This window comes from Saimiri boliviensis, chromosome 11 (assembly GCF_048565385.1).
Source record: "Saimiri boliviensis isolate mSaiBol1 chromosome 11, mSaiBol1.pri, whole genome shotgun sequence".
In the NCBI taxonomy this organism is placed as follows: domain Eukaryota; kingdom Metazoa; phylum Chordata; class Mammalia; order Primates; family Cebidae; genus Saimiri; species Saimiri boliviensis.
Genome location: NC_133459.1, coordinates 27,237,360 through 27,249,420, shown reverse-complemented (window position 1 = coordinate 27,249,420; position 12,061 = coordinate 27,237,360). Strand labels below are relative to the sequence as shown.

The window sequence follows — 12,061 nt, the reverse complement described above, 5'->3', positions numbered from 1 at the left end:
TGTTGACCAGGATGGTCTCGATCTCTTGACCTCGTGATCCACCCGCCTCAGCCTCCCAAAGTGCTGGGATTACAGGCTTGAGCCACTGCGCCTGGCCCGATTCACTGATATTAATTAATTAATTAATTAATTAGATGGATCTTGGCTCACTATAACCTCTGACTCTCAGGTTCAAGCAATTATCCTGCCTCAGCCTCCTCAACAGCTAAAATTACAGGTGCCCACCACCATGCCTGGTTAATTTTCCTAATTTTAGTAGAGACAGTTTTGCCACGTTGGTCAGGCTGGTCTTGAACTCCTGACCTCAAGAAATCCACCCACCTCCACCTCCTCAAGTGCTGGGATTACAGGCCTGAGCCACGGCATCTGGCCCCAGACTCATTTAGCAAACATTTATTTATGCATTTTATCATGAGTGAAGTACTCTTGCCAAACTTGTTTTATGTAATCTCATCAAGCCTTTAAATCTAATATCCAGTTTCCAGGAAATTTTATGGATAGACTATGTAAAACACAAGTAAAACAAATGAATCCAGAATGTAGGATCTTATATAATGACAACTAGTCTTAACTCCTTAAAAAATTAAACAATATGAGAAAAGAAAGAGGTTGGCTTTCGCCGGGCGCGGTGGCTCAAGCCTGTAATCCCAGCACTTTGGGAGGCTGAGGCGGGTGGATCACGAGGTCGAGAGATCGAGACCATCCTGGTCAACCTGGTGAAACCCCGTCTCTACTAAAAATACAAAAAATTAGCTGGGCATGGTGGTGCGTGCCTGTAATCCCAGCTACTCAGGAGGCTGAGGCAGGAGAATTGCCTGAACCCAGGAGGCGGAGGTTGCCGAGATCGCGCCATTGCACTCCAGCCTGGGTAACAAGAGCGAAACTCCGTCTCAAAAAAAAAAAAAAGAAATGTACGAAAGCCAACCTCTTTTTTTTTTTTTGAGACGGAGTTTCGCTCTTGTTACCCAGGCTGGAGTGCAATGGCGCGATCTCGGCAACCTCCGCCTCCTGGGTTCAGGCAATTCTCCTGCCTCAGCCTCCTGAGTAGCTGGGATTACAGGCACGCACCACCATGCCCAGCTAATTTTTTGTATTTTTAGTAGAGACGGGGTTTCACCAGGTTGACCAGGATGGTCTCGATCTCTCGACCTCGTGATCCACCCGCCTCAGCCTCCCAAAGTGCTGGGATTACAGGCTTGAGCCACCGTGCCTGGCCAGCTTTCGTACATTAACAGACTCAGACAGAACTAAATGTTATGCAGGTTCCCAGATTGGATTATAATTCACTAATAAATGAAAAAAACTATCAATATTGTGGGGACTATCATAAAAATTTAAATGTAGGCCAGGCGCAGTGGCTCATGCCTGTAATCCCAGCATTTTGGGAGTCCAAGGCGGGCAGATCAGGAGGTCAGGAGATAGGGACCATCCTGGCCAACATGGTGAAACCCCGTCTCTACTACAACTACAAAAAAATTAGCTGGGTGTGGTGGCGCACCCTGTAGTCCCAGCTACTCAGGAGGCTGAGGCAGAATTGCTTGAACCCAGGAGGCGGAGACTGCAGTGAGCTGAGACCATGCCACTGTACTACATACTGCAGCCTGAGCGACAGTGTGAGATTGGTCTCAAGAAAACCAAATCACATAGCTGGTATGTGCTAAAGTATGGATCTAAATTCAGGACAGCTGACTATTTATTATTTGAGATGGAGTTTCACTCTTGCTGCCCAAGCTGGAGTGCAATGGCTCGATCTTGGCCCACGGCAACCTCTGCCTCCTGGATTCAAGCGATTCTCCTGCCTCAGCCTTCCAAGTAGCTGGGATTACAGGCATGCACCCACCACCCCGCCCTGCTAATTTTGTACTTTTTTTTTTTTTTTTTTTCAATGTAATTCACTTTGTTTTTCTTGTATAAAAACCCTATGTTGTAACCACAGCTGGAGCTTGGGTCCTCTGCACGGAGACTCTGGTGTGGGTCTTGACAAGGTGGTCCGTGAATTCCTGATAGGGAGACTTGGTGAATAGTCTCCTTCCAGAGATCAGGGGTCAGGTAGCTGTAAGTCTTAGAGATGGCATCAATAGTGGCCTTGGCAAAGTTGCCCAAGGTGGCAGTGCAACCCCTAGCTGAGGTGTAGCAGTCATCAATACCAGCCATCATGAGCAGCTTCTTGGGCCCAGGTGCTGAGATGATGCCAGTGCCCCTGGGCACGGGGATGAGGCGCACCACCACAGAACCACAGCGGCCTGTCACCTTGCAAGGGACGGTGTGGGGCTTGCCATCTTGTTCCCCCAGTAGCCTCTGTGCATAGGGACAATGAAGAGCTTGGCCAGGATGATGGCCCCACGGATGGCAGAGGCCACCTCCTTGGAACACTTAACACCCAGACCGACATGACCATTATAGTCCCCAATAGCAACAAACGCCTTGAACCTGGTGCGCTGGCCAGCACGGGTCCGCTTCTGCACCGGAATAATCCTCAAAACCTCATCCTTGAGAGAGGCCCCCAGGAAAAAGTCAATGATCTCAGATTCCTTAATGGGCAGAGAGAAGAGATAGATCTCTTCCAGAGATTTGATCTTCATGTCTTTGACCAGGTGGCCCAACTTGGTGACAGGCATCCACTCCTTAGTCTCGGCTTTGCCTCCATGAACTCCGCGGCCTTGGCCCCGGCCCCATCCACGGCCGCGACCCTGGCCCCGGATATCACTGTTGAAACCTCCTCGGAAGCCACCGTGGATCCCCATCCCAGGGCCCCCCTACCCCACCCTGCTGCACCGGCGTCATCCACCATTTGGTGTTTTGTTGAAGAAGCAATTTTGTACTTTTTTTTTTTTTTGAGATGGAGTTTCGCTCTTGCTACCCAGGCTGGAGTGCAATGGCGTGATCTCGGCTCACCGCAACCTCCGCCTCCTGGGTAGCTGGGATTACAGGCACACACCACCATGCCCAGCTAATTTTTTGTATTTTTTAGTAGAGATGGGGTTTCACCATGTTGACCAGGATGGTCTCCATCTCTTGACCTGGTGATCCACCCGCCTCGGCCTCCCAAAGGGCTGGGATTACAGAATTTTGTACTTTTTTAGTAGAGACGGGGTTTCTCCCTATTGGTCACACCGATCTCAAACTGCCAACCTCAGGTGATCTGTCTGCCTTGGCCTCCCAAAGTGCTGGGATTACAGGCATGAACCACCGAGCCCAGCCAAATATTTATTTAAGAGACAGGGTTGGCCAGCAGCTGGTGGCCCAACACTTTGGAAGGCCAAGGCGGGCAGATCGCCTAAGTTAGGAGTTTGAGACCAGCCTGGCTAACATGGTAAAACCCTGTTTCTACTAAAAATTAGCTGGGCATGGTGGTGTATGCCTGTAATCCCAGCTACTCAGGAGGCTGAGGTGGGAGTATCGCTTGAATCCGGGAGGCAGAAGTTGCAGTGAGCCAAGATTGTGCCATTGCACTCCAGCTTGGGCAACAAGAGCAAAACTCAGACTTTTTTTTTTTTTTTTTTTGAGAAGGAGTTTCACTCTTGTTACCCAGGCTGGAGTGCAATGGCGCGATCTCGGCTCACCGCAACCTCCGCCTCCTAGGTTCAAGCAATTCTCTTGCCTCAGCCTCCTAAGTAGCTGGGATTACAGGCACGTGTCACCATGCCCAGCTAATTTTTTGTATTTTTAGTAGAGACAGGGTTTCACCACGTTGACCAGGATGGTCTCAATCTCTCGACCTCGTGATCCACCCGCCTCGGCCTCCTAAAGTGCTGGGATTACAGGCTTGAGCCACCGCGCCCAGCCGAAAATCTTATTTCAATAAAGATTAAGGTCAGGCACAGTGGCTCATGCCTGTAATCCCAGTACTTTGGGAGGCCGAGGTGGGCAGATCAACTGACATTAGGAGTTTGAGACTAGCCTGGCCAACATGATGAAAACTCACCTCTAATAAAAATAGAAAAAATTGGTCAGGCGCGGTGGCTCAAGCCTGTAATCCCAGCACTTTGGGAGGCCGAGGCGGGTGGATCACGAGGTCGAGAGATCGAGACCATCCTGGTCAACATGGTGAAACCCCGTCTCTACTAAAAATACAAAAAATTAGCTGGGCATGGTGGCACGTGTCTGTAATCCCAGCTACTCAGGAGGCTGAGGCAGGAGAATTGCCTGAACCCAGGAGGCGGAGGTTGCGGTGAGCCGAGATCGCGCCATTGCACTCCAGCCTGGGTAACAAGAGCGAAACTCCGTCTCAAAAAAAAAAAAAAAAAATTAGAAAAAATTATTGGCCAGACTTGGTGACTCACGCTTGTAATCCCAGCACTTTGGGAGGTCGAGGCAGCTAGATCACAAGGTCAGGAGTTGGAGACCAATCTGATCAACATGGTGAAACCCATCTCTACCAAAAATACAAAAAGTAGCTGGGCATGGTGGTACACACCTGTAATCCAAGCTACTTAGGAGTATGAGGAAGGAGAATTGCTTGAACCTGGGAGGCAGCGGTTGCAGTGAGCCAAGATTGCACCACTGCACTTCAGCCTGGGCAACACAGCAAGACTCCGTCTCAAACTAAAAAAAAAAAAAAATTGCCGGCATGGTGGCTCATGCCTATAATCCCAGCACTTTGGGAGGCCCAGGCAGGTAGATTACCTGAGGCCGGGAATTCAAGACCAACTTGACCAACATGGAGAAATCCCATCTCTACTAAAAACACAAAATTAGACTGGGTGCGGTGGCTCACACCTGTAATCCCAGCACTTTGGGAGCCCAAGGCAGGTGGATCACGAGGTCAGGAGTTCAAGACCAGATTGGCCAACATGGTGAAACACTGTTTCTACTAAAAATACAAAAATTACTTGGGCACGGTAGCTCGTGCCTATAATCCCAGCTACTTGGGAGGCTGAGGTAGGAGAATTGCTTGAACTGTGTCCCAGGAGGCGGAGGTTACAGTGAGCCGAGATCTCGCCACTGCACTCCAGCCTGGGCTACAGAGTGAGATTCCATCTTAAAAAAAAAAAAAAAATACAAAATTACCCAGGCGTGGTGACGCATGGCTGTAATCCCAGCTACTTGGGAGGCTGAGGCAGGAGAAGTGCTTGAACCCAGGAAACGGAGGTGGCGGTGAGCCGAGATCAGGCATATTGCACTCCAACCTGGGCAATGGGAGCAAAACTCTGTCTTGAAAAAAAAAAAATTAGCCAGGCATGGTGGCGAGCGCCTGTAATCCCAGCTACTCAGGAGGCTGAGACATGAGAATCGCTTGAACCCAGGAGGCAGAGATTGTGGTGAGCCAAGATCTTGCCTCTGTACTCCACCCTGGGTGACAAAGCCAGACTCTGCCTCAGAGGGGGAAAAAAAAAGAGACAAAACTGTGAGAATCTATGCTAGCGTTTTAGCTAATGTTTTCTTTTTGCCCCCCTCCCCATCCGCCGCTAATGTTTTATTTATTTTTGCAACCAAGTCTCTCTCTGTTACCCAGGCTGGAGTGCAGTGGCGCAATCTTGGCTCACCACAATCTCTGCCTCTTGGGTCCAAGCGATTCCCTAGCCTCAGCCTCCCAAGTAGCTAGAACTACAGGTGTGTCACCACACCTGGCTAACTTTTCTATTTGTTAAGTAGAAAGGGGTTTCACCATGTTGTCCAGACTGGTCTCGAATTCCTGACTTCATGTGATCAGCCTTCCTCAGCCTCCCAAAGTGTTAGGATTACAGGTGTGAGCCACCGCACTGAGCATACGACTGTTTTAAAAAGTAAAAAGTATTAGAGAATGAATTTTCGCAACAGTAGCTGATTATCTGGGGTTTTTTGCTTATAAGAGTAAGAACATAAATATTTAGGTAGGCATGATCTACCAGTTAAAAAAACCTTTTTTTTTTTTTTTCTGAGATGGAGTTTTGCTCTTGTTGCCGAGGCTGAAATGCAATGGCGTGATCTCGGCTTACCACAACCTCCACCTCCTGGGTTCAAGCGATTCTCCTGCCTCAGTTTCCCGAGTAGCTGGGATTATAGGCATATACCACCATGCCAGGCTAATTTTGTTTTGTTTTGTTTTGTTTTGAGACCAAATTTCACTCTGTTGCCCAGACTGGAGTACAGTGGCGCAATCTTGGCTCACTGCAAACTCCACCTTCCTGGGTTCAAGAGACTGTCCTGCCTCAGCCTCCGAGTAGCTGGGATTACAGGTGCATGCCACCACACCTGGCTAGTTTTTTGTAGTTTTAGTAAAGATGGGGTTTCACTGTGTTAGCCAGGATGGTCTCGATCTCCTGACCTCATGATCCTCCCGCCTTGGACTCCCAAAGTGCTGGGATTACAGGTGTGAGCCCCTGCACCTGGCCTAATTTTGTATTTTTTTTTTTAGAGATGGGGTTTCTCCATGTTGGTCAGGCTGGTCTCAAACTCCTGACCTCAGGTGATTTACCCATCTTGGCCTCCCAAAGTGCTGGGATTACAGGCATGAGCCACCGCGCCCGGAAGAAAAATGTTTTCCTAGGTAATGGAGTTCTGAATACACAAAATGTAATTCAAATGTCTCATCTCTATTTTTAAACTATTTGATTATTATTATGTTTTTTTTTTGAGACAGGGTCTTGCCCCGTCACCCAGGCTGGAGTGCAATGGTGTAATCTTGGCTCACTGCAACGTCCACTTTCTGAGTTCAAAGGATTCTCCTGCCTCAGCCTCCTGAGTAGCTGGGATCACAGACATATGCCACTGCACCTGGCTAATTTTTTGTATCTTTAGTAGAGATGGGGTTTCACCATGTTGGGCAGGCTGATCTCGAACTCCTGACCTGGTGATCTGCCCACCTCGGTCTCCCAAAGTGCTAGGATTACAGGCATGAGCCACCATGCCTGGCACCATTTGATGTTTTAGCAAGCCACATGTAGTAGAGTACCTGGAAAAGAGTGGCTGCTCGATAAAACAATGTCAAATTGTTAAAGGAATCTTCTCATTTCTAACCAGAACCCTAAGGAAAACTAAGACCTTAAACACAAAGAAAACGGAGGCAATAGAGCACCACTATCTGAAAATATTGTGCATTTGGTTATGTTAACTTATTTATTGTCTCATTCCCCACTAAAATGTAGTAAACTCCAGGAGCAAGGGCTATATCTGGATTATTTCAGCCAGGAATCTAGAACAGTAGCACATATAGCACATAGAGTATCTCCAAAAACAATTATTATTATTGAGACGGAGTCTTGCTCTGTTGCCCAGACTGGAGTGCAATGGCACAATCTCAGCTCACTGCAATCTCCACCTCCCGGGTTGAAGCCATTCTGCCTCAGCCTTACAGGTAGGTACAGACATGGGCCATCATGCTCAGCTAATTTTTTTTTTTAAGACAGGGTTTCACCATGTGGGTCAGGCTGATCTTGAACTCCCGACCTCAGGTGATCCGCCCGCCTTGGCCTCTAAAGTGCTTGGATTACAGGCGTGAGCCACCACACCCAGACAATTTTTTTGTCTTTTTAGTAGAGATGGAGTTTCACTATGCTGGCCAGGCTGGTCTCAAACTCCTGACCTCAAGTGATCCACCCGCCTTGGCCTCCCAAAGTGCTGGGATTACAGATGTGAGCCACTTCCCCTGGCCCAAATTTTTTTTTTTTTTTTTTTTGAGACAGAGTTTCGCTCTTGTTACCCAGGCTGGAGTGCAATGGCACAATCTCGGCTCACCACAACCTCCGCCTCCTGGGTTCAAGCAATTCTCCTGCCTCAGCCTCCGGAGTAGCTGGGATTACAGGCACGCGCCACCATGCTCAGCTAATTTTTTGCACCATTAGTAGAGACGGGGTTTCACCATGTTGACCAGAATGGTCTCGATCTCTTGACCTCGTGATCCACCCGCCTCGGCCTCCCAAAGTGCTGGGATTACAGGCGTGAGCCACCGCGCCCAGCCAGCCTGGCCCAATTTTTTAAATGAATGGCATAAAAGTTAAGGACCCTCTTGCTTTGGACTTTAGAATTAAAAAAAAAAAAGAAAAAGGCCGGGCGCAGTGGCTCAAGCCTGTAATCCCAGCACTTTGGGAGGCCGAGGCGGGTGGATCACGAGGTCAAGAGATCGAGACCATCCTGGTCAACATGGTGAAACTCCGTCTCTACTAAAAATACAAAAAATTAGCTGGGCATGGTGCCGTGTGCCTGTAATCCCAGCTACTCAGGAGGCTAAGGCAGGAGAATTGCCTGAACTCAGGAGGCGGAGGTTGCGGTGAGCCGAGATTGTGCCATTGCACTCCAGCCTGGGTAACAAGAGCGAAACTCCGTCTCAAAAAAAAAAAAAAAAAAAAAAAAAAATAGCTGGGCATGGTCGCGGGTGCTTGTAATCCCAGCTACTCAGGAGGCTGAGGCAGGAGAATTGCCTGAACCCAGGAGGCGGAGGTTGCAGTGAGCCAAGATCACGCCATTGCACTCCAGCCTGGGTAACAAGAGTGAAACTCCAGGCCGGGCGCGGTGGCTCAAGCCTGTAATCCCAGCACTTTGGGAGGCTGAGGCGGGTGGATCACAAGGTCAAGAAATCGAGACCATCCTGGTCAACATGGTGAAACCCCGTCTCTACTAAAAATACTAAAAATTAGCTGGGCATGGTGGCACGTGCCTGTAATCCCAGCTACTCAGGAGGCTGAGGCAGGAGAATTGCCTGAACCCAGGAGGCGGAGGTTGTGGTGAGCCGAGATCGCGCCATTGCACTCCAGCCTGGGTAACAAGAGCAAAACTCCGTCTCAAAAAAAAAAAAAAGAGTGAAACTCCTTCTCAAAAAAATAAAAAAAAAAAGAAAAAAAAAAAAAGTTGAGGATCCTCATGAGCTTTCAGGATAGACTTGAATTCAAGTCCTGACTTGTCATTTATTATAATTCTTCAAGTTATTAAGCTTCTTCATAATAGTACTTATCTCAGAGGTTTTTGTGATTTTAAGAAGATAATGAATGTAAAGTGCTTATTACCCAGCAAATCATAATCTGACTATATTTACTGAGCATATGCTATATGCCAGACACTGTCCTGATGATGAATGTGAATTCACTCATTTAATTCTCACCATAACTCTAGGAGGTAGGTGCTATTATTATTTCAATTTTTATACTCAAAGTAAATGAGAGAGCAGTCAAGTAACTCGCCCAAGGTCATACAGCAGAAATAGCTTTCAGGCCGGACGTGGGGGCTCACGCCTATAATCCCAGCACTTTGGGAGGCCAAGGCGGGTGGATCACGAGGTCAAGAGATCGAGACAATCCTGGTCAACATGGTGAAACCCCGTCTCCACTAAAAATACAAAAATCAGCTGGGCATAGTGGCACATGCCTGTAGTCCCAGCTACCCCGGAGGCTGAAGCAGGAGAATTGCCTGAACCCAGGAGGCGGAGGCTGCGGTGAGCCAAGATCGCACCATTGCACTCCAGCCTGGGTAACAAGAGCGAAACTCAGTCTCAAAAAAAAAAAAAAAAAAAAAGAAATAGCTTTCAAACCCAGTCTGGCTTGAGTTCTGCCCTTTTTTTTTTTTTTTTTTGAGATGGAGTTTTGCTCTTGTCACCCAGGCTGGACTACAGTCAGTGGCGCCATCTGGCTCACTGCAACCTCCGCCTCCAGGGTTCAAGCCATTCTCCTGCCTCAGCCTCCTGATTAGCTGGGATTACAGGTGCCCGCCACCACATTCGGCTAATTTTTGTATTTTCAGTAGAGACGGGTTTCACCATGTTGGCCAGACTGGTCTCGAACCGCTGACCTCCGGTGATCCGCCCACCTTGGCCTCCCAAAGTGCTGGGATTACAAGCAGGAGCCACCACGCCAGGTGAGTCCTGCCCTTAAGGTAGAAGCTATACTTCCACTCTTTTTTTTTTTTTTTTTTGAGACGGAGTTTCGCTCTTGTTACCCAGGCTGGAGTGCAATGGCGCGATCTCGGCTCACCGCAACCTCCGCCTCCTGGGTTCAGGCAATTCTCCTGCCTCAGCCTCCCGAGTAGCTGGGATTACAGGCATGCGCCACCATGCCCAACTAATTTTTAGTATTTTTAGTAGAGACGGGGTTTCACCATGTTGACCAGGATGGTCTCGATCTCTTGACCTCGTGATCCACCTGCCTCGGCCTCCCAAAGTGCTGGGATTACAGGCTTGAGCCACCGCGCCCAGCCGCCTACTTCCACTCTTTAGGACCTCAAAGTGTTAACTGTTACAATTTTACAATGACTATTACTAAGGGTAGTGAGAAGCCATGACTCCGATATTACATTTCGTAAATGACCGTTGCAGCAAGCTGTATTAAGAGAGAACTGAAATGGACTTACCCGGTGAGGCGGTTTCGGATAATTTTGACGCTCATTACAGTCTCCCCCATGGTGGCGAAGGCTCTGGAGATGAAGTTCTCATCCATGTAGGGTTCCAGCTGCGTAAAAACAAGAGCACAGCGGTTCAGGCCGGCCACAGGGCTTCCCACTCCGGGTTCCAGAGCCCCTCCCCGTCAGCCCAGGGCTGGCTACGCGCCGCTGGGGGCGCGAGGGGGCAGGTTCGCCTCTGCGGAGCGGCCTGAACCCCCAACTCCGCTTCAAGCTTGCCCCGCTTTAGGGAGCCTCCCCTTGGACCTAGAAACCACCACCCTGCGGTCCTAGAACAGCGCGCCTCAGTTCTTGGATTCCTCCCATTCTATGTGCCCAAAGCACCACCTCTCCTTCGCACGAACCCAGGTGGGACTCCAGGACCCCTAGCTCCACTGACTCAGCCTCTTCACTTAGATGCTGGAACCCGCTTCTGTGTCACCAAAAAGAACCCCCGCCTCACATCTCCGGTTTTTGGGATCCCAAGTCCCCTCCCCCTCAGATCCTTCCTCCCTCGCCACAAAGAGATGCCTCCTGGTCCTCAGACCCCAGACGGCTCCCCTCACTCACGTCTCCCATCCACAGGCTGGCCGCCATGCCCGCGCACCCGGGTGGGGCTTTACAGGCGGGGCTTTACGGGCGGGGCTCGAAGGCCCCTGCGCGGGCGCCAATCCTGGCTGCGGAGACCGCTACCGAGCATGCGCCTCCGACGCCTACTGCGCAGGCTCCCGAGCTCAGCTACGAGGGTCGGGCGGTGGAGTCAGCTCCGGGCTTTTCCTGCAACCCGGCTGGGCGCAGGGCTTCCGGATCGCGATGGCCGGAGTTCAGGCTGGAATGGGACCCGGCAGGGACCACCTGGCCCAGGCGGCTGGGTGACCTAGGTTTATTTCTGTCTTTATATATTTAGAAACAAACAAAACCATACACACGTACACGCACACGCACACGCGCACACACAGAGCTGGGTTACCTGGGTTTACTTCTGACTTTATATATTTAGAAAACAAAACCATACACACACACACACACACACACACACACACACACACACACACACACACAGCGGGGTCACCTGGGTTTATTTTTGACTTTATATATTTAGAAAATAAACAAAACCGGTCGGGCACGGTGGCTCACGCCTGTAATCCCACCTTGGGAGGCCAAGGTGGGCGGATCACGGCGTCAGGAGATCGAGACCATCCTGGCCAACATGGTGAAACCATGTCTCTACTAAAAATACAAAAATTAGCTGGGCGTGATGGTGCGCGCCTGTAGTCCCAGCTATTTGGGAGGCCGAGGCAGGAGAATTGCTCGAACCAACAGGTGGAGGTTGCAGTGAGCCAAGACTGCACCATTGCACTCCAGCCTAGGCCATAGAGTGAGACTCCCTTCTCAAAAGAAAGAAAGAATGAAAGAAAAAACAAACATGGCCGGGCGTGGTGGCTCACTCCTGTAATCCAAGCACTTTGAAGGCCAAGGCGGGCGGATCACCTGAGGTCGGGAGTTCAAGACCAGCCTGACCAACATGGTGAAGCCGTCTTTAAAAAAAGAAAGAAAGAAAACAAACAAAACATACACACGTACACACATACATGCACAGATAAAATTGATATAGGCTCGTTAACTTGGGTTTATTTCTGACCTTATATGTTTAGAAAACAAGGCCAGGAGCAGTGGCTCACGCCTGTAATTGCAGCACTTTGGGAGGCCAAGGCAGATGGATCACGAGGTCAGGAGATTGAGGCCATCCTGGCCAACATGAAACCCCATCTCTACT

The 12,061-nt window shown here is 49.6% G+C and overlaps 1 protein-coding gene and 1 pseudogene across 1 annotated transcript in view; both read right to left on the bottom strand.

Moving 5' to 3' along the window:
* The window catches only part of TRNAU1AP (tRNA selenocysteine 1 associated protein 1), a 31,753-nt gene extending 20,760 nt beyond the window's left edge, over positions 1-10,993 (bottom strand). Inside the window, exons 1-2 of the mRNA XM_003944579.4 lie at positions 10,855-10,993; positions 10,258-10,355 (exon numbers count right to left, since the gene is read on the bottom strand). Coding sequence (XP_003944628.1) covers positions 10,258-10,355; positions 10,855-10,881 — 125 coding nt within the window. The 5' untranslated portion in view covers positions 10,882-10,993. The remainder of the gene's footprint in view (positions 1-10,257; positions 10,356-10,854) is intronic.
* Positions 1,217-3,553, bottom strand: LOC120366049 (small ribosomal subunit protein uS5 pseudogene; annotated as a pseudogene).
* Positions 10,994-12,061: the final 1,068 nt, after the last annotated feature.